General features: G+C 47.9%; 1 protein-coding gene across 11 annotated transcripts in view; it reads left to right on the top strand.

Annotated features, from left to right (window-relative positions):
* Positions 1-1,508: 1,508 nt before the first annotated feature.
* Cux1 (cut like homeobox 1) overlaps positions 1,509-22,440 on the top strand; it is a 313,743-nt gene continuing 292,811 nt past the window's right edge. For 4 of the 11 annotated variants that reach the window (XM_076923243.1, XM_076923240.1, XM_076923239.1 and 1 more), the window contains exon 1: positions 1,627-1,838. In XM_076923243.1, the coding sequence (XP_076779358.1) occupies positions 1,776-1,838 (63 nt within the window). In that variant the 5' untranslated portion in view covers positions 1,627-1,775. Of the gene's footprint in view, positions 1,839-2,699; positions 3,619-22,440 lie in introns of those variants that run through there. The other 7 variants (XM_076923235.1, XM_076923233.1, XM_076923242.1 and 4 more) reach the window with 5 other exon arrangements.

The following is a 22,440-nucleotide window of genomic DNA, read 5'->3' as shown; positions in this document are numbered from 1 at the left end:
GTGCGAACCGAGCTGCAGCGCGGCGGCCCGCGCGTTCCGGCTCCGGCGCCTGACACCCAGGCAGCTTGCGGCCACCCGAGGTCCGCAGTGTCCGGCCTGGCGCCGCGTCACGGCATCCAGACTAGAGGCTGGCTCTGCGCCTCCTGACGCCCGCGCACTCCCACGCACCTGCTCCGGGTGGCTCCTGCCCCTCAAAGGCTGCGACTTGAGAAGTCAAGTGCAATCAGGTCCCTACCGCTGCATGGACACAGAGGCTTCTGAGTGCAGTTGCAAGACCCGGGGACGCTTGTATTCTTTAAATCTCGGGGAGGGGGACTTTCCCTTCCAACCCCCTTCTCCAAAAATATCGATCTCACCGCAACCGAATAGCTAAGCCCTCAAACTTGGCTCAGAGGGCAATTATTTTCTACTGTCATGTTTGGTGTTCCATACAGACGTTATTTACATATAATTTTCAAGATTAAGGAATTTAGGGATTTGTCTTAACTAATTACACGTTCACCGAAGTGCGGCAAAGTGAAAACACTGTTCCCACTGTAAACGCAAACGCTCTGGTGTGAATAAATCCATTAAAGATGACGATTCTGAAACGCGTGCTTTGGGGCTAGAAGGAAAAGTAAAGAGAACTTACTTTACCCCACCCCCCCACCCCCCAAACTCCCGGCTTCAATGTGAGAGCTTTTGCAAAACTTAGGAACGAGCGCTCCGTTTCGAGTGCACTGCAAACGCTCTCAAACTTTCTGCCTGCAAAGACGGAGGCGCGGAGCTGTGTGAACCCCAGAGGAAGTTTCTTGGGTTGTGTCGCAGAAGCATGGTTGGGGACAGAGCTGTGCTCCAAAGACTTGCCCCAGTCCTGGCAGAGGCTGGAAAAAGCGGCTCTGAAGGGTGGGGTGGTCGCCGCCACTCGCTGATGTGTCTGGGTGCGAGTATAGGGGGATTGCAACCGAGCAATGGAGGACCGGAATGGGAGCGGCGGCGGCGGCGGCAGCCGCAGGCTCCAAGGCTTGGTGGTCAACATCCAATCTCCCCACACCCCCCTTCACCACGACACAATTGCACTTCCTTGAGTATTAAACACTGGTCGCGACCGCTGTGGTCTGGAGGTCCCCCAGCTGGAGCGCACGGCGGGGAGCGGAGTGAGGTCATCCGCAGCCGGGGCGCGCAGGATGGCCGGTGGGGTCCGGGCCGCGGGTTTTGCAGGTGGGCTCTGCCCGCCCCGCGCGCACCGTGCGAAAGGAGCGCAGCTCCCGCACCTCGCTGCCGCAGCGCAGCCCGCCGTGCGCTCGCAGAGCGAGGGGGGGGGACTTTCTCCCAAAGCCACCAGCGACCGCGACCTTTCGGGGTGGGGAGGGCACCCTGTAGGTGAGCCGCAGGGTCCTGAGGAGACCCTGCAGCGCCCCCTCGAGGCCGGGCCGCTGTAGGGTCGCAGCGCGGCCCGGGAGGGGGGCTTGTGGCGGGGCGCGCGGGAAAAAGGGTGAGGGGTCGCGAGGGCCCCGGATGCCCGCGCTCGGGCTGTGGAGAGAGAGCGCGGCGCGCGCGCGTCAAGGCCGCCGTCGCCGCCGCCGCGTTTCCCTCAGGCTCCGGACTCCATGGCTGAGGCGGTGGCGGCGGCGGCGGCGGCGGCGCCGTGAGGAAGGAGTCCGCGTCCGCGGTGGCTGAGGCGGCGGCCGGCTCCAGGCCGGGTTTTGGCGCCCGCCCGCCTGCTGCCTCCTGGCGGCTCCTGAACTCCAGCCCCCTCTCTATCAGCCTCTCACTCCGTCTCAATATGTCTCAAGATGGCGGCCAATGTGGGATCGATGTTTCAATATTGGAAGCGCTTTGATTTACAGCAGCTGCAGGTCAGGCTTCTCGGCGCTCGGCCTCGCGCCCGGGGGGTGAGGGCTGCGGGCGGTCGCGGCCTCCCTCAGGAAGGAGGGTGACACTCCGGGCTGCCAGGGCCCTGGCGGGGGTGCTGAGGCGACGGGGGAAAGCAGGAGGGGGGTGCCGGGAGAAGAGCGGGGCCGAGTCGGCGACGAGTCCCTCGGGCTCCCCGGCTCTCATTGATCACTCGGCTTGATCAGAAATTGATCCTCTTTGTTCAATTCATCGATCAGCCCAAGATGGCGCCGGAGCCGCCAGCCGCCACCAACATCTTTGCCCCCCGGTGTCTGCCCCCTTCAACCCCGGAGGGTGTCTTCCTCCCCACCATCATCGCCATCCTCATCCTCCTCGTCCTCTCTGCCGCCGTCGCCGACCCCGCGCGCTGTCGTTGTCGCGGGACCCCGGTGGAAAGGAGGGGGGAGCGGCGGTCCCCCCCCACGGGGGCTCAGTGGGAACTCGCGCGCGCTAAAGAGGGGGACGCGCCACGGGGTGGCTCTGGACGGGTGGCGGGGTTGCAAAGAAGGGGAGCTGTGGGACGCTAGTCGCCCTCGCGCCAGTCACGTCCTTCCTTTCCCCCCGGCTCAGCCCCGGCGTATTCCCGGGGAAAGTTTGTGGGGAGTTGCTGGTGGGGGGTGAAGCGCCTGTCTCTCTCTCTCTTTCCTCTGTCTCCTGGAGGAGAGAGTCGCGGACCGCCGCCGCCACTGCCCCGCCGGCGCGGCGGAGCTGGAGCTGGTGGCGCTGTGGTGCCGCCGGCTCCGGGGGAGGGTCAGATCGGCCACCGGCGGCTGGCGGCGGCGGCGACGGCCAGGCTGGCGGGTGGCCCCTTGTCGTGAAGACGGCGGGTGGCTTGGAGCTCCTGGCAGCTCCTCGATCGGTCCCCTTGGGCCCAGCCGCCACCATTCTTCTTTCCACTACTCCCGTTAGGGATTGTCAACCGGTGTGAATCGGGCCAGGGGACCGGCTACCCGGTGTGGCGGGTCCCTCCCCCACCCCGTTTGTTTACGTCCCGGGGCCAACCCTCAAGCCCCGCGCTCTTTTGTGTGTCTGCTGCGTGAAAGTGACTGCGGAGCTGGATCTGTCCCCCTCTTTTGCGCCCGGGGACTTCCCCGGGAAGGGGTTGTGGGGGAAGCTTTGGAAGGGAAAAATTTGGCTTGCGGGGGGGACGCCGGTGGGTCGCGCAGAGTGTGGGATCGGGCCCGGAGAAGGGAGAAGGTGCGGGAGGAAGCCTGCAACTTTCTACCCAGCGGAGGCCGCTGCGTGACCCGGTCTCGGGGCGCTTTTCCTCTCGGGTCACCGATCGGTGCAGACAGACTTAACTGAGCGTCTCAGGGACTTCCAGGGCTCCCCCCTCGGTGACCGGTCGCTTGCATCACTCCAGCCCCTCACTCTCTTTCGCGGAGGGGTGTGTTCTGTCCTGTCAGCAAAGGGGCCCCAGGAGCTATGGAGCGCTCGGCAGGTCCGATCCGAGCTGCCTTCTCCAGCCCGGTTCTTGAAAGCAAAGCCCCCGGGGCGTCGCTGGACTGTAAGGAGACTGATTGTGGTTCCCCATCGCCTCGAGGGGATGGTATTGGGGCTTCCCAATCCCTGGCGGAGCTGCCTGCGTGCCCAGAGGATGCTATTCTGCCTGCCACCCCTCATCGGAACCAGCTGCTCGCCCTCGGGGTCCTCCCTGCTAGTGCTAGCTCCGCGTTCGCGGCGCCTGGACAGCCCCGGGATTCTGCCAGGTGGATGTTGTGCGTAGCCGGAGCCAAGTTGAAGGTGGGTGAGCGGCAAATGAGCTCTCAGAGTTTTGATCATTGGGAATACCAGAGATAGGGACAGTCTTGTGGTCCATGGAGGCAGCCTTGCACTGTGTGTGTGTGTGTGTGTTTGCGCTCGCGTGTGCGTGCGAGCGTGCGCGTGTGTGTGATGTTCTGTAACATCTCTAGGGAACCGCCTTTGCTCCCAACTCTAAAGTGTGCTTGAACTTGAGTGAACTTTTCTAACCCTGAGGACTGGTGATATTTATTAACCCACAGCACCCTTAGGAGTCACAAACAAACCAACTCCACATGGAGGCCTGTAGCACATGAAGCCGATTGGATTAAAACAGCATAAGTGGAGTGAAACAACTTTAACTGTGCTTGCTTTTTCTGCCCTTGCCTACGTGAGGACGATAAGGCCGAATCACACTCGTTATGAAATTTCCTCCCATTTCTCTCTTAACTAGGAAGACTATGTGAAATATGTATTTCTGATAAGATTAAAGCTTAAAGAAGTTTGAGTATTTATTGACTAAAATGGATTACTCCATAGTCTGTTGTGTAAATTAGATTCCTGAATGTAATGAACACAGCCGGATGGCATTTTTTGATTAATTGGTCTACCCTATTTTAGTAAAAATAGCTCCCTTTTACCATAATTTAATTCTTGTGCTTACTGTAAAACCCGTTGTGGACTTTTAAGAAACCTTAATTTCCCCCCCCCCCCCATGTGACATCCTAGTTTAATATCAGTAAAGTTTTTATTACACATTCCCAAAGAAGGCCAGAAAAATGATTTTGAGAGGTATTAGATTTTATGAACTCAGTGTATATTAGTGTTGTTCCTCCCCATCATCTGCCCCCACCCCCATCGATTAGCGTTCCTGGGGATCTTGAGGACATTTAAGCAAATGGCTTCATTAAAAGTTTCCCTTACGGTTGACATGAATGAACTTTATGTTGATCTTAAAGTAACAACCAGCAGAACATTTTGTTTCAGCTCTGTTCTTGTTACAGAGCCATTGCCTTTTGGTAGAGGGTGATTTGGCCTTAGGTGGTTTCAGCTGCTCCCCTGGATAGCAAGTTTGAGAGCCTTTCTTGACCTTGGAATGCCAAAGGTCAAGGATGAGTCTGGACTGCTCCTTTATCTGGAAGTGGGTCCAGGGATTTTGAGTTGGTCTCAGGTTAAGGTTCCTCTATTCTCACCGATGGGGAGCTGGAGATTTTGGGGTGTTCTTTAGGTTACACTGAGAGCTCAGTGTAGATATTTGCGGAGTCTCAGCTGGAGTGGCTTAGGTCTTGGGAAGGAGCAGTAGGACCTCACACTCCGGGGCCATGTTCTTATTCCCTTGCTGCTTGGGTCTTCTGACAATCTGGGAACTTGGAGTGGGTGTCGGCCCCTGAAGAGAGTTTCTGAAAACTTGCCTGTTTCCTTTCCTTTCTCATCCCCAACCAAGGCTTGCCCTGCAAAAAGTTAAGTTAGTGTTGCTAAGACTAGTTGAACAAGTTTTGATCCTGTCCCAGACTTGTAAAAACCAACTTTTTTTTTTTTTTAAGAGAAACACTATTGTATAAATTTATCTCTTAAATACATGCTTGGAAAGAGGTATATTTAACTCTTGTAACTTGCTTTCGGATTAGTGGAGCTCTGACTGTTTTGGGGGATGGAACCTGCCTGTGGCTGTGTCCCTTTGGGGTGCTTTTACTGGGGTGTGACCTGTTTTTTATTGAGAATTCTCTGCAAAGTGAACTTTGAAAATGTTCTCTCCTCAAGTCAGAAAACAAATTTAGTTTTTGCTGCAAGTCTATTTTCTGGTTGCTTTTTTTCCCCTCCACTTCTGGAATTGCTCACATTGGTGTTTGTATATGTGTTTCCTGCAGCTCAACACTGCTTCTTGTAATAAGTATATAATTTCAATTAAAATATCCTTCTTAGTGCCTTTGATAGGACAATGAATGAACAAATGATGCAGGGCACTCCTGGTTTTTCTTTTCTTGGTTCTTTTAATATAGGTGTCTTAAGAGTCTGGGTGTGGGAAGCGTTATTATCAGTTGCTCAAAGCTTTTGCCTGGGTGAAACCCTTTTTTTTTTTTCTTTTTTTTTTGAAAAGCACAAGTCAGTGCAAGGCTGAAATAAATGCAGTAGCTCTCGATGGGGTTGGGTGCCGGAAAGCTGTTCGGCCTGTCTTCCCTCAGCAATCAGGTCTACCTTGGAAAGGGAAACAACAGCTCTGTCTACTCAAGAATTACTCTCCCCTGATCCTTTGAGGTGCCCTGCAGTCTGGGCAGCCCCGCTGAGCCCAGGACATTTAAGTTTTAAAAGTCTCTTCTCAGTCGATAGTCAAGGTAGAAAAACCTACCAGTGTGTGTGTGTGAGTTTTCCATTGATGGTCAGGGCTTCTCCTGAGGTGGTAGAAAACCAAGGCCAGAGATAGAAGTCCTATGTTTCCATTCCACAGTGAGTCGAAAGGAGGATAAATTTGTTAGGGGAAAATTTGTATATTATATTAGGAGAAATTTTATTATATGAAAAACCTTTCGGAGACAGGCTCCATTCTTGCTCTTGGTTCCTTTTATAGTTTCCGAAAATTTCACATATCTTGCTGGGCCATAACATGAATGCCCGATCAAAGCTACTGTAGTAAGTTATTCTGATGTATAGGATTGCAAGTGACTATAGGAATTATTTGAAATTTATTTGAAATTTCATGTGTAGCTTTAAAGTATAGTTGCCCTTCCCAAGGAAAGTCTGATTTTTATTAGTCATTGTCAGCGGCAGAAATGTGTCTACCTCGTCCGTTTGTTTTGTCTGAAGCTCTGGGTTATTGCTGCTGCAGAGAGATAGTTTTGGTTTCAATTGCAATTCCCTTGCCTCTGATTGTTTAAACCAGACCCTTAATCTTATTTTAACATATTTTAACCATTCAAAAAAAAACCCTGGAAGACTTGTTTTGTGTAAGTAGCAAGCAAATGTAGTTTAAACACTCCAGCAATTCTGGTATCTAATTGGAAACAGGTGGGACTCTTGGACTGTTGCACACGAGTCTGACCATAGCCAAATGGAGGGACACTTACTGCTGGTGGTTCTTCATGTTTCTTTTTTTTTTCTTTTCTTTTTTTTTTTTTTTTTTTGTTTTTTTTGTTTTTTTTTTGTTTTTTCGAGACAAGGTTTCTTTGTAGTCCTGGCTGTCCTGGAACTCACTCTGTAGACCACGCTGGCCTCGAACTCAGAAATCCGCCTGCCTCTGCCTCCCAAGTGCTGGGATTAAAGGTGTGCGCCACCACCGCCCATTCATTTTTCTTGATGATATTTGAAGAGAGGCCACAGCCTCTCCTTATCCCATATTACCCTTCACCTGGACATCCTAGTCATGTCTGAGAGGAAAAGGATCTCAGAGACCATAATTGAACTTTTTTTTTTTTTTTTTTGAGACAGGGTCTCTTTACATAGCCCTGGCTGTCCTGGAACTCATAGACCATGCTGGCCTCAAACTCAGAGATCCTCCTGCCTTAGCTTACTGAGTGCTGGGGTTAAAGAAGGCATACATCACTACTTTTGTTTTTTTATGGGAGAATAGGTTTCTGTTTTATGATAGCCTGACCGTGGTTTAAGCTGAGTGACAAGTGACTTTGCCTAAAGATCCCACACGTAATGATGGACTCTTTCCTGGAAAGCCTTAAGAAAGTGAACTCAGTCTGGGGAGCATTCACTAACGTACCAGTGCCGTAGTCCCCTGAGAACTATTTGACAGTTTTCCATTTCAGTTTTTGAGGGTGTGTTCCTGAAAGCCACTTGGTGGCCTTGACTTTCTATCTGTTCCAAGTCAGGTTTTCCTGTGTCTGTAATTACTGGAGTTTTTCCTAAGGATCATCTGGAGTTGTTGGTCTTGGTCACGATTTGCCTTTTCTTAGTTGCACTGGGTCCTTAAGTTGCACTTTTAAAATTATTTATTAATTTATTGGTGGGATCTCTGTAGTGCAAGCTGGCCACAAACATACAGCAATCCTCCTGCTTTGTCACCACCTCCCAATAATGCTATCGTTATAGACATGAACCACTGTACTTAGTTAGCCCTGTCTCTCTTTTTGACCTGGGTTCTGAGAAAGTTGGTGAGGAGAGCATTGTTTGTCAGGGAAGGGTGTATCCTTGTAGGAAGGGACCTGGGGTTGACAAAACCTGTGTTATTGGCCTCCGTGTTGCTGTACCCAGAATGCTTCTGAGTCCCTTAAAAGAGCTCTGGTACACTGTTCACATTAAATGATACAGTTTTTTTTTTTTTTTTTAAAATATGAGGGTGACATGGTTTTTGAAAGATGTCCAGTTCATCATAAACCTTTTCAAGTTGTAAGGCTATGCCTGGCATGGTGGTACACATACCTTTATCCTGGCACTGAGATAAAAGTTTGTGGCAAGCCCAGTCTACATTGTGCACTTCGGTGAGACCCTGTCTGAAAAACAAAAGAGTTTTAGGGCTGTGGGTGGCAGGCAGGCAGATCAATGGCCTAGCATATGAGAATCAAAAGGTTCCATCCCAGCACTGAAAAGTTACAGTAAATAAGAGATGTCTATTTCTTCATTTTCATCTGATTTTTTTTCTCTCTTACTGTTGGAGGCTGCAGGCATTTGGCAGGAGTTTTGTATTTAATAGAGCCTTGGGCCACGGGAAATGGGGTAATAGAACACAGGGTTGGGGGTGTCTTTCTGTGAGAGGAAAGGTAATCAGACTGAAGGCTACTGGGAAGACACCCTGTAGAACAAGGAAGCAATAGCCTTGTGTGCAGGAGATTCACATTGGGTAAAATGACTAGGTCCTGCTTCCTCCCATTAAAGCGTCCTTGAAGCGGAGCCGGGGAAAGCAGGCCACACCTTCCTGAGACAGACACCCAGGTCTGCAGCCCAGGCTGCCTCCATTCACCCTGTTTGAAATCAAGGATGCTTTCAAGTGTGTGATTTATGCAGTTAATGCTGGAGGAAATTACTAGAGCTTAAGCTCTGAACTGCCAAGTAGCTGGTTCTTTTTCACATTACCTTGAGCGACGCTGCAATAAGGAAATGCAGTTATCATTGTAAAAGGTTGCCTATGGTTGCTTGCAAGACATCCTGAGTTTGGTTAAGAAAGAAACAAATGGACAAATTAGTTCTTTTCTTAAGTGAATGTTACAGAATGTTGAGCAGTGGAATGCTGCTCTTACTGTCATTAAAATGTATTTGGGTGTTGACAGCTTTTCTTTTTCTAAGATGGAAGAGGCTCTCAGATCCTATCCACCCAGCATATGAGCAAACTAAAATCAGGGCTTAGGATGTGGTGCAGTTTGGAGAGCCTGCTACGTCACTGGGATCTAGATGCCATACCCAGCACCATGGTGCACACGCATAGATCCCCATACTGGGGAGGTAGGTGAGGGATATTCAGGGTCATCTTTGAATACATTGGAGACAGCCTGGGCTAAGTGAGGCCCTGACTGAAAAAGTAAAACACACCAATGCCACAGCTCAAGAGCTTCTTCCTACTGCCCTCCTGAAAGCAAGGGAGTGTTCTTTCAATTGGGTCTTTTTCCCTAATAAATTGTGACTTTTGTTTTCTAATGTAATTTGATGTTGTAAAGATTCAAAACCACGTGAAGTCATTTTAAGTGCTGTTACTAGATTGTTCTCTTGGACCTCTGAGTACTTTGGTTTATTGCCGTGTTTACTCTCGTTAAAAACGATTTGATGAAAGTTAGTAAGATGGGGCTGGGGGATGGCTCCGTGAGTAAGAGCCCTTGCTGTGAAGGCAGTCAGAACCAAGTTTAAATCCTTATCGGCTATGCAAAATGGGGAGCATGCCTGGAACTCCAGATTATGGGTGAGGACGCAGGCTGATCCCAGAGTTCCCCAGGGAACCCAGTCAAAAGATGAGTTTCAGGTTCAGTGAGAGACAGACCTGTCTCAAAAATAAGCTGAAGACACCTGCTTTTCCCTCTGGCCTCTGCATTGAGTGCTTGCTCATACAACATACACCACATAGGCAGACACACACACAAACACACACACAGACACACACAGAGACACAGACACACACAGAGGGTTTTTTAAAGTTAGTAAATGTCACAGAAGGCAAGCTGTTATTTTAAAAGTTACTTTTTTTTTTTTTTTTTTTGTGCATATACTAAGGAGTAAGGCTAGAGGACAACTTGGGAGCGAGGCTTTCTTTCCACCATGAGGTTCCCAGAGATGAAACTCAGGTGGTCAGACTTGGTGGTATGTGCCTTTATTGGCCGAGCCATCTTTTTGGGCCTGGAAGGCAAACTTGTTTTTCAAGAGCTGGGAGCTGCAGACCTCAGCAAGGGCTGGAAACTGATGGGTAAGGAAGGGCTACTGTGGAGCCGCCTTTAGCCTTCTCAAGGCAGCCCCAAGCTCTGTCACCTTTGCCTGTCATTTCTTGCTCTGCTCCTGCCCTGCCAGGCCCGTCGTCATCTTGCCATCTTCAGTGTTATGACAACTGTGTTTTTTTTTTTTTTTAAAGATAAAGTATTTGTGGTACTTCTTTATTTTGAGATATTTATAAGATAAGATGTATATGAAAATTTAAATTACTACTCGAGATTGGACAGTACAAGTTTTTTCTTTTAGTTGAGGTTTGGAAAGGATCCCCCCCCCCCCATGGCCACATTCTTTTGCTGTGATCACTGTTTTCTTGCATCATTCCATAAGCCTGAACAGATACTGGTGAAACAAATACATTTTTAATTTTTTTTGTTTTAAAAATTTTTTTATTGTTAAATGTGTGAAGTGTGTGTTTATGGGTGTGTGCACATGTGCGCACACAGGTTAGAGGACAGCTTTCTGGTGTCGGCTTTTTCTTTTAACTGGGGTGCTAGGGATCAAACTCAGGTTTTCAGGCTTGTGTGACAAGAGCTTTTCACCTTTTAAGCTGCCTTGCTGACCCAATCTTTTCTTTCTTTTTAAAAAAATGTTTTGATCTTCCTATTTCAGCTTCTTCAACATATCCTGCCATGGTGTGGGGTCATAACCAGCCATTTTATGTTTTGAGATTCAGGTTGGCCTGGAACTGGCTATGTAGCCAACAACGCCTTTGAACTCCTGATCTTCCTGCTTCTCTGTCCCAAACAGATTATAGAGGAGTACCTCAACTCCAGACTGTTCTCTGTCCTTTCTGCTTCCCCCATGCTGGTTGGCCTAGAACTTGAACTGCTGTGATTCCATGTTATTTTGCCTGTGGTGCTAGGCCTTTTTGATGGAAACAAAATAAAACAAAACTATGTATCCTAGCACAGAGACCTTAAACTCTGAACAGAGCTGTAGTCCCATTCTGTGTTACAGCTGCAAGGCTTTGGAACAGAAAATGGTGGCAGTCATGGCTGTGGGCCTTCGCTCATGCCAGTGTAGGACGCTCACGGACTGGCCTGCCTGTTTCAGTTTTACCTCAGTTTCTTGCTTTCGCAACAGCCCGTGCTCTCACATCTTCCAGCCAAGTGGGAGACAGGCTCCATTTGGGATCATGTTTCTGCTCACTAGGTAAGTATAGGAACCCTGGAGTCAGACAGGAAGCCTGGCTGTTGCCAGATGCCTCTTCCAGGTGATGAGGTTCACCACAACCTTTGCAGTGAGCACAGGGGACCCATGGGGTGGCCGGGTGCTTTATCTGTCCTTGCCATGCAACAGTGGTACAGTGTCACCTGAAGCTGGCCATCCTAGAGGGAAGGAATTGCCTTTCTTTTCCACCCTTGTCCACTATTGTCTTCAACCCTGGCATCTACAGTTTGTCAGCACAGTGTGGGATTGGGAAAGAAAGGATATTGCCAGTTATGGTTGAAGGTCATTGTCACGGAGTTAGAAGTGGTTTGCAGTTGTTTTACATGGCATCGTGTTGGTATGCAATTATGCTGTCATCCCATAGTTTGATGATACTTTAATGAAATCTTTGTGTCTTTGTGTATGTACGCATGCGCCTGCATGTTTGGGGGTTGTTTATTGCTGGTGAGATCTTGTCTTTTCTAACACACACGACCTAAGTTTGTAATCTTTGCTTGTTTCAAAATTGTCCATTCGAAGCAGGTTGAAATCCATGGCAGTCGGCTGCCAGATGAATCTTCTCAAACCATTGATTTCCTCATGTTGTGCCTGTCTGTAAACACCCACAGCAGCTTTCTCTGGCATGGAATGGAGACCACATTCCCTGGGCTGGCAGACAGAACTTCTGATAGATGTCTGTCTTCGCTGCATTCAAACCTTTCATTCCAGCAGAAGCAATCCCAGAATCTTGCTGGTTTGTGGACATTGCCCTGTGAAGCTCCCTCTGGACATCCATCTGAGGCTTCAGCCTGATTGCATGCATTCCTTCCCTCCTGTAGGAGTGGCAGACTCCCTCTGGGAGGAGGCAGACTGAATGGCAAGCAGGAAGCTTTGACAGTGTGCCTGGGGCTGCAGCAGTCAAGGAAGGCCAATTATGGGGGTGGGGGCTTCCTAGAAAGAGTTATTGGTGGCTGGGGGGGCTCTGAGCTCTCTTCTGAGTACTATCTTCCTCCTTCGGTGTATCTGATGGCTGTTGGGGCAGCATCCAGCCATCCTGACTCGGCTGGCACCTGCTGTCCACTTTAGGTTCTACATGTATTACCTGCCACACTCTTTCCTAGGGCTGTGCACAATTGGAAAGTGTTGCCTGAGGGCTGTGGCCTCTTTCAGTGGTTGGCTTTTCCATGCTCTGCTGGGGATACTCAAGTAGTTAATTTTAGAATGCAAAGTTGATTCCCCACCCCCCACCCTTCGGTGCTGGATTAAATGAAACCTGGACCTTGCCCATGCTAGGCTAACATGTAGGCTAACCCACAGAACTGCATTCCAACTGAGATCTGGTTCTTAATATCATGGAAGTTGGGGCAGTTCTATTAAAATGACTATACTTGGAAACCTACTGGAGGAACATGTTTGATTTGTATTCTTATTTATTAAATTCCTTCTTTTTACATGTTGGTTCAAGTCCATGTAGGGTTCCCCCCCCCCCCCCGCTCCCTTGATCTCCCTGCCCCCACCTCCTGTACTGGGGATGGAACTTATGATCTCATGCAGAGTAGGCAAGCACTACCAACTGAGCCATGTCTTCAGCTCCCTAACAATCCACTTAAAGAATGAGGTCAGATAGAACAGTTTTATGCTGGAAATTTGTTATCAAGGGAGGGTGCCTTCTTCACTTGCCATCTAGTTGTTAGAACCCAGCAAATGTCAGAGCAAGCCTGGAGCCAGAGGTGCTCAGGACTGGGTGTCTGGGCCAGAGGAATGTGTCGCACCAGCCCATTCCCCAGAAGCTCTCGTGGGCCTGGCACCTGGCCAGCCCTGGTTCAGAGCAATGGTTTCATAGGCCACACTTTCTTTGTTTTTTTCATTACCCCAAGAAATCTCTACCTAGGATATTTCTGTGCTGGTGACATCATTGTCTGGCTGTACAAGCAAACATTTACATGGATCTGTAGAAGCAAGGGTAGCAGGTTGGATCTGAGAGGAGCTGGATGGTCCAGGGGGTGTAGACTGCTGTTATAGGGTGGAGGGAGTGCGCTAGCAAAGGGAAGAGGCTTAATTTCTTGTGGGATTTCAGGGGTTTGTTGGATGTCTTGGCTGAAGGTTGATGCTGTGTACAGAGATGGATTGAGACCCAGAGTTTGTAGCCTATGGTAGATTTTTTTGGGGGGTTGATTAATGCTTGAGAATTCTGCAAAATTGTGGGCTAGGAATACAGCTCAGCAGAGAGCTTTTACTTAGCATGTGAGAGGCCCAGGGTTCAATCCCCAGTACCAAGGACAGAGAAACAGAAAAACAGGGATAGAGGGAGGAGGAAAGAGAGACACAAAGAACATGAGAGAGAGAGAGACAGAGACCACAAAAGAGACCAGTCTATTTTTGCTGGAGATGGAGTGGGTAAAAGTTTCTTTACTTGTAGACCTTATTTTAGCTTGCATTTGGTATACCTCTATATGTCCCTCACTTTAACTTTCCCAGCTCTGGATCTAGGGGCTCCCATGCATGTGAGGTGAAAGGAATGAGAAGGGAAGGGACAGGCTGCTCACAGGCTGGAACTTAAAAACTGTAGCCAGCATATGTCTGCTGGTGACAGGGCAGGGAGTTTATTTTTCCCACTGCCAGCCCTCATTTCCTGGGCACTGAGCTCTAGTGGGTCATGGCCTAGGCCCTTGCTTTATTCCATGGTATCTATACACAGTTCTGTGGAGGATTTGCACATTTCACTGTGTAGGGAGAACTACTCTTGAGTCCTCCTGTGTGGTGCCTGAAAAGAGTTCTGGGTTGTCTGGTTTTCTAAGTAGCTGGAGAGTGAAGTGGGGCCTGGTTGGGTTGCCCCACAGGGAATGCTCCTTGGAACCTGGCCTTTCCTTGTCCTGAGACTCAAATCCCAAACTCAGGTAGACTTACCCTTGTGTGACCTTCCTAGCTTGCACACTTTCTCTGCTTCGTTAGCCAGAAGGAAGCTCTATCCAAGATACTACCCACTTGCATGAAAACTTCATCAGATGTCTGGGCTAAAAGGAGCCCTGCTTTCTAACTCACCAGCCCCATGTTCTCATCAAGTGTATCTGTGCATAACGTGCACACACAGCTTTGGGAGAGACTTTCACTGCAGAGCATCTAGGTGCTGGGAAGGGAGTTGCTATTTGTACTGTGAGTGTTTATCCTTGTGCTGGCCAGGGCCATCTCTGTCCCAGACCCTGGAAGTCAAGCTGCTGTGGTGGCAGAGCCACTCAACTCCTCCAATATCCTGAGGACAGCACCCCTTCAAGGGGTCTGTTTTTAGTTTGCAAGAAGGGATGGCGTCCTGTTGTGGATATTCAGTGACTTTCTGAGAGCCTCCCAGTCACAGTGACACTCTATACATCTTATTTTTCTCAGTGATTTATTACTGGGAACTGAGCTTTTGGATGACTGGATTCAGAAAATCAACTTAGCATGCCTGATGTATTTGACATTATTTATACTTGCTTCTTTTGTGTGCATATGTGAATAGGAGAGTGCACAGGGCATACATAACATATATGTAGAGATAAGAGGACAACTTTTGGAAGCTGATTCTTTTGTTCTGCTATTTGGGTTCCAGGAATGAAACTATGGTTGTCATACTTGGCAGTAAGCACCTTTACCTGGTGATCCATCTTGCAGACCTTGATTGAGGTTGGGGATGACAATGGTTTGTTATGAAATGATGAAGTTAAAGAAAAAATATGATAAAAAATAAAGAGAAAATATGTAAAAATGTGTGTTGGTTTTGGAAATAATGTAGTGTGTTTGAGTGAAATAATTTATTTTGTTTTTGGATCAACTTGTATTTTTTTCAGGTTGCTTGGGCTGTCCCTGCTCCTGTGTGTGTGTGTGTGTGGGGGGGGCGTGCAGCTATATATGCACATGTGTGCAGCTACCTGTGGAAACTAAATTACAGCTTTGTCTATCATTTCTTAGATGCTATACACCTTTTGTTTGTTGTTTGTTTTTGTTTTTTTGAGACAGGGTTTCTCTGTATAGTCCTGGTTGTTCTTGAACTCACTCTGTAGACAAGGCTAGCCTCAAACTCAGAGATCCACCTGTCTCTTCTTCCAGAGTGCTTGGGATTAAAGGTGTGTGTCACCATGCCTGGCCAACACCTTGGTTTCTGAGACAGGCTCTCTCACTAGTTGGAACTCACCAAGCAGGCTGGCTGGCCAGTGAATCTCAGGGTTCCTCCTATCCTCATCTGTCAGGCACCAGGATCATAGGTGTGCTCTACTCACATGGCTTTTTATGTGGATTCTGGGGATCAAACTTGGGCTCTCATGCTTGGACAGTGAGCACTTTCCCAACTCACCCTTGTGAAGCCCTCCACTCACTTCTTGAGTGTATCTCATGGTGTCTGGCTGCCTCAGATCCTTTTCAACCTAAAGTAAGCTCCTGTTCTGCTGGGGAGAGATCTCAAGGCAGAATATCCCTGTGCACCAGGCTGAGGGGCGGGTGCTTCTGAAGAATGGGCCCTGCCTCTTTCTCCAACCACTTAGTATTCAGAACTTCCTGCTTCTGTGTTAGGCTGGACTATGTTCTGGAACCACAAGGAATTGCTGCCACTCAGGAGCCTACATTCTTGTAGGTGAGACAGGAAACAGGTGAAGAACTGAGTTGCAGCTTGTGGACACCTAGGGTTCTAGGGACAAATGGAGTAGGGCCTGTAGCACAGCCCCATGAAGGCATTTCTGTTTTCCAAGACCCTGAGAAACAACTGATTTCTAAATTGAAGACAAATAATTGAGGGCTTAGATTTACATTGCAAAATAGTCTTCCAGAAGCTCCATATGAAGGGTGGATCACAGCAAGAAAAGACAGACAGCAAGGAATTGAACCAGGAGGTTGTGTGTGGTGATGCCATTCTCTCTAGGAGATAATGGGGGGGAGGGCCAGGTCAGTGCTCATCCCAGATTGAATGTACCCAAATTTGCTATTTTGGGTGAGGCCATGGCAGAAATGGGACAGAAAAGTAGCTTTTTACTAGGATGCCATTTGGGCCTAAAGAACCGAGGTTGGGGAATGGCATCTATGAGAAAGACCACCTTTCCTCAGAATGGTCTTTAGTGTCACACTGACACTGGGCATCCAGCAAGCCTGTGTCCACAGCATTTGGGGTGCAAGCTATGAAAGACCCATCTTTCAGAGATGGGTCTTTATGATACCCAGCTGGCTGGCTGCCACAGGCTTATTCAAAACAGGTGTGGTGATGGGCTCTGCTTCAGCCTTGGCTGTGAGTCAGACATGTGGGGAGTCAGCCTGGAGTTTCTTTCATTCATCCCTATTTGCTTTTTGTTGGTAATCCTGTGTAATTCCCTGGTTTCATGATGTAATTCTAATGGAATTAAACTTGAACACTTCAAAAATTATGTAATTAATTGTGTTCAGCTTCAATTACAGTGACTAATTATAATGATACCTGGTGGCAAGTCAGGTACGTACTAGTGGGGGGTTTGTGTCTGCTAGGTATCAGGACAGACACTTGCTGGCAGACATTGCAGCAACTGCATCAGGGCTCCCTGGCTGGCTATGGCTTCTTGGGCCCCTTCTTGGGAGAGCTCCACTGGTGGGCATGCAGAGAGGAAGGTGATGACAGGCCCAGAAGGGAAAGGCTGTTTTAGAATGAGGTTGATATAAAGGACGACAGCTCTGAAAGCAAGTGGCAGGGTGACCCAGGAAGCTAAGGCCATGTTCTGAGATTCTGTTTGCCTGGGGAATAAGGACGAATGCAAGTGCACTTGAGGATTCCAGACTTGGGAAGGCAACTAAAGGAGGAGGAGACAGCATGAGAGTTACCTTGGCATGAGGGAAAGAAGAAAGAAGTATAAAAATGTCCCTGTGGTAGGTACTGTTTGCAGGAGGACAAGGTGCAGGCCTTAGGGTATAGAAACAGAACTGTTAGACCCCACAACAGAGCTCTGAGTCTGCAGACTTTTGAAAACCCCTTTTAGCTGGGCGGTGGTGGCACACGCCTTTAGTCCCAGCACTTGGGAGGCAGAGGCAGAGGCAGGCGGATTTCTGAGTTGAAGTCCAGCCTGGTCTACAGAGTGAGTTCCAGGGCAGCCAGGGCTACACAGAGAAACCCTGTCTCAAAAACCAAAAAAAAAAAAAAAAAAAAAAAGAAATGAAAGGAAAAGAAAAGTAAAAAAAAAAGAAAAGAAAAAGAAAGAAGAGAAAAGAAAAGCTCCTTTGCTGGCTGGAGATGCAGCTCATGGGTGAGTTATTGATTATATAGTGACCTTGAAGCCAGCTTGTGTTACAGGAGACCCTGTCTTAAAAACAAACACAAGGGAAAACCCCTGCCCTTTTGAAAAGTTCTGCTTTATGTGAGAAAGAGGGTTTCTTTCTTGCTAAGGGTCCCTTCACACCAATTGACTCTCCCTGCTAAAGCTAGGTATTTGACCTGTCCCTCTGATAGGAGGTGCAGAATTGTCCCTGAAGGGCCATGCTGTATTTGTGGAAGACCCAGCAGTCTCTCTTTGCTCAGCTGCCTGCTTGAATGAATCTGCCACCACCACCTTCCTGGAAGTGTCTGAAGTAAATTCTACACACAGCACCTAGGTGGCCCTTAGTCCCTGGTGTTGTGTTTTTGAGAGTTGCTTCCTGCTTAGGGGCTTAAGGTATCTTAGAAGATTCTTTAAGACTGCACTAGACAGGCAGTCTAGGCTGCAGCCCAAGTGTCCTGCTGTGGGTCCCGTTCCACATGAAAGAGCCCTGCATCTCCAAACTCTGGTTGAGTCAGAAGTTTCAGTTAGGCCCATCCATTAGCCCGGATATTAGCCCGGATGCATTCCATGGGTTGGGTTATTGAGGGGAGAGTGGAACTTGCACACACAAGGGAGGGATACACAACTATTTTGAAAAAGTTCCCTTGGGCTTATTGGTAAGGCATTCTTATAACATGCAAGAGGCCCTGAGTTTCACCCCCATCACTGGAAAAGTTAGTGCAAAAAAATTAGAAGTGTTCTGAGTGTTAAACAAACAAACATATCTTCTGGAAGGATGGTTTGAAGAAATTTTTTTTTTTTTTCTCTTTTCTGCCCTGTTGACTTGGCCTAGATAGACTGGCCTTCTTATCTCAAATTTAGTATGTAACCCAGGGTCCCCTTGTACTTGGGATTCTCCTGCTTCTATCTTAAATCCTGGGATTACAGGTGTGGCTAGACTGCTGGCCAATGAGCCCCAGGGATTCTCCTCTTCCACCTCCCGACCTCTGAGTTTAAGGCTTTGTGCCTCCTTGCCAGCTTTTACTTTGGTGCTGGGGGTTGAACTCAGGTCCTCACACCTGCACCGCCAGCACTTTACTGACCTTTCTCCCTTTTTCTCCCTAGCCCCGTGCACAAGTTTTCATGTGAACGCATACATTTATGTTTCTTAGCTACACTTTTAGTAGAATTGTCGACGTCTCCAGTGACGTGTTTAACCCGAGTCTGTGGCTTTGGGGCATCTTGGGTGACTCTTCTTTCCACAGTGCATATTTTAACACCTGGCCTGCTCTTTGTCTATCCTGGCCTGGTTTCTCCTCCTTACAACCCTCTTGATCTGCTCCTGCAACCCCCGCCCCCCCCAACCCCAACTGCTACTGCTGGCAAGTTGAAACAGCTGGGGGACAGTTTGGGATGGGAGTACATTTCTCCAGTTCTTGTGCACCTGCCTTGCACACCTGCCTTGCACATCATCATAGGTGCCCTACATCCCATACACCCATCACCCTCTAGAGCCAAGCTCAAGTCTTGTAAGGCTGGCTCAGGTGTGGGTACTTCACTCTGGTTTTCAATAGATAACCAGCAAGGGGCTGTTGGGTGTAGTTGCTCCCTTCCTCCTTAACTGTGTGAGAAAAGGCTTCTCAGCTATCCCACTATCACAGAGTAGAACTTTGAGAAGTTCTTGTGTCCTTGGTGGCTCTGAGAAACTGAATAAGTCACCTCCCTAGTCACCTGTGGTAGGAGAAAACATTTACTTACATTCCTGCTGCTAGAAAGGAATTCTCTGGCTCTCTCTCTGTCTCTCTCTCTCTCTCTCTCTCTCTCTCTCTCTCTCTCTCAATTTGAAATAGGGTATCACTATATCACTATAGCCCTGGCTGGCCTAGAACTTGCTATGGTGACTAGACTGGCCTCAAACTCGTGGAAATCCACCTGTTTCTGCCTCCTGACTGCTGGGATTAAAGTCATGTGCCATCATGTCTGGAACTTTCTTGAAGCTGAAGCCCTTGCATGCAAGTGCTGTACCACTGAACTAAAGTCCTAATCCCTGGGAAAGCATGCTATTTGTTTTTGTTTTGCTTTGTTTTGAGGCAGGGTGTCACTACCTAGTCCTCTGGTCTAGAGAACTTGATTCGTAGAGCAGACTGGCCTTGAGCTTTCAGCATTCATGCTTCTGCCTTACAAGTGCTGGGGTATAAGTGTGCACTATCATACTTAGCTTTTTGTTGTTGGTTTTTGGAGATAGGGTATCATTATTATGTAGATCAGGCTGGCCTTGAACTAGCTACTGGTCTTTTGTCTCTAGAGTGCTGGTATTAGAGTGTGTGCCACTGTGTCTGGCAGGAAAAAGCACTCTGAAACAAGATGTCATAATTAAAATCCAACTCCTGGGAGGATTTTCCTGGTGTCCTTGGCTTGGCATGGACCCAGAGGAGTGCCCTGGAGACATGCTGGTCCTCAGGGTGGCAGATGTGAGTATGGGAGAAATGTGTGCCCCCAGCTCTCATTTCTAATGGCAAACAGAATCCCATTTGCCATGCCAGCTGTCCTTCCATACTTTAGCTCCAGCCAATAAAACATTAAGCAATTAGAACAGTTAATATTCAGTTCAGTATAATTAGATGCTGGTGTAAATTGTGAATGAAATTGGCAGGTTCTGTAAGTTATAGTGAAATACCAAGGCTCTTTATGGTTGAGAATGTGTGCCTGTGGCTTCAGTCTTTCACCTTAACTTAAGCAGAGACAGAAGCCATGGCCTTTAGCAACTCAGTTCCATGATATTTGGAAAGTTCAGGAACATCTTGGACTTGGTTTATTATGCTAACGATCCTTACTGTTTTTATCTTTGCAGGTGGGCATGAAAAACCAGGTCCCTGTTGTCTGCCTGTCTTCAGGATGTTCTGTGTGTGCTGTGTGCTTGTTTTGTCCCACCTGGCTTGTTAGTCTGCCCTCAGTTCTTAATATATTATGACTTACTTCATTTTTTAAAGTTTTCCTTTTGCTTTGGTTTTGTATGTAGCCCAGGTTGGCCTCTGAACTCATAGTCCTACCGATGCAATCTTTCAACAAGTACTGGGATTATAGGTGTCTGCCACCAGGCTGGTTTGTTTTTGTTTTTATGTGTGCTAAGCAAATGCTATACCAACAGAGCTGCTGCATATACCCCCCTGGAGTGTCCTGGACGGCTCCCCTGAGTGGCTGTACCACTTTACTTGTGAATGAGGGTGTCTTGTCTTTCCATTCCTTCTTTGGAGTATTTTGTACAAGCATTTATTTGTTGAGTATTCACTTGTTGACACGCTGATATTTTTAAGCTGCATGTTAGTGATTTGTCAGTTTCTCCTGCTCACCAGGGTGTTTATACTTGTGAAAAACCTCAGTCTATGCTTGTTAGCTATACAGATTTCCTCTTTGGTAATAAGTTCTGCTTTTTTTTTTTTTTTTTTTTTTTTTTTTTTTTTTTTTTTTTTTTTTTTTTTTCCCATTTTGAGATAGGGTCTATGTGGTCAAAGTTCTGGCTGGCCAACTTCTGGGTTAACTAGGCTGACCTGGAACTCACAGAGATCTATCCACTCTGCCTTCTAAGTACCAGGGTTAAGCTTGTGTGCACTTGTTCGGAAACCTGTTAACTGTTTAAAAGCAATTTTATGTATATTTATGTTTGTATGTGTCTGAATGTATGGATGTGCTCCACATATATATGTGGGTGCCCACAGAGGCCAGGAGAGGGTGTCAGATCCCTTGGAACTCATGTTACAGTTGTGAGCCACTGGATGTGTGTGCTGGTAATCTAGTTCAGATCCTCTTGACTGTTAGGGCAGCTCTCTAGCTCCTGTCCGTTTTTCTTTCTTTTTATTTTATTGGATTTCTATCCTTCTGCAGATATGTGTATTCCACGTAGTGGAACTTTGTTGATTTTCCCTGCTACTATCTAGTCCCCCAGTCTCTCAGTTGTTTATTGGTTTGCCTGTAGTATCCTTTAGTGAACAGGAAAGTGGAGCTTTGCAGGTGTCAGATCTCTCAATTTCTCATGCTCCTGATTAGTAGTGGTTCACTCAAAAAGTGCCTGAGAAATTTTAAAATTCAAGATCACAAAGAAATTATGTTTCTGTAACCATGTAGTGTGTGTGTGTGTGTGTGTGTGTGTGTGTGTGTGCAGATGGACACTGATTATCTTCCATCGCTCTCTACCTTGTGAGACGGTTTCTCACTGAACCTGGAACAGTCAGACTGTCTGTCCATCCATGCAGGCTCCTGGGATCCTCTTGTCTTTACCTGCCAGCTCTAGGGACATGCACTGCCATGCCCAGTTTTTTCTTTTTGAAGGGAGGTGGTTGAGACAGGGTCTCTAAGTAGCCCTGGCTACTCTCTGTATAGACCAGGCTGACCTCAAACTCAGGGAGATCTGCCTGCCTCTGCCTCCTGAGTGTTGGGATCAAAGGTGTGCGCCACCACACCTGGCCATGCCATTTTTTAAAAAATGTAAACACTAGAGATGCACACTCAATCCTCACACTTGTGTAGCAGGCACTTCACCTACCAAGTCCTCTTCCTAGCCTTGTATGTATCTATATAGCTTTTGTCCTTTATAGTTGAGACTTTCATTTAGGTGGCACTGAACTCTTAGCCATCATTTCTCTGCTGATTTGGGACACTGCTTTGTTGCAGTTTAAGCCCTTAGGAGCGTATACATTAGCCCATTTTCCTATTATTATCTATGAGACACCAGAAGCTGGATATTTGTTCAAGAGCAAAGCTTTATTTAGCTTACAGTTTTAGAGACAGAAAGTCCAAACAACGTGTTACCAGTTCTGGCAAGGTCCCTCCAAGGCTGTGTCAACTCCTGAGAGAGGATATAAAGGTAGGCTACTGTGAGAGATGACACAGTAAGATAGGAGAGTGGGCAGGGTCTGGCTTTGGTCTTTCTTTTCCTTCTGGAACTAATTAATCAGAGTCCCAGAGAAGTACTTACTTCCCTCTCAGGAAAAGGACCCCAGCTCCTCCTAATGACTTCCCACTAGGCTCCGCCTCTTAAAGGTTCCACAGCCTTGCACATTGCCCACTGGGGACCAAAGTAAATTAACTGCTGGCTCTTTATAGT

Source organism: Arvicanthis niloticus, chromosome 24 (assembly GCF_011762505.2).
Source record: "Arvicanthis niloticus isolate mArvNil1 chromosome 24, mArvNil1.pat.X, whole genome shotgun sequence".
Lineage (NCBI taxonomy): Eukaryota > Metazoa > Chordata > Mammalia > Rodentia > Muridae > Arvicanthis > Arvicanthis niloticus.
The sequence above is the reverse complement of the archived record's forward strand: the minus strand, read 5'-3'. Positions and strand labels throughout refer to the sequence as shown.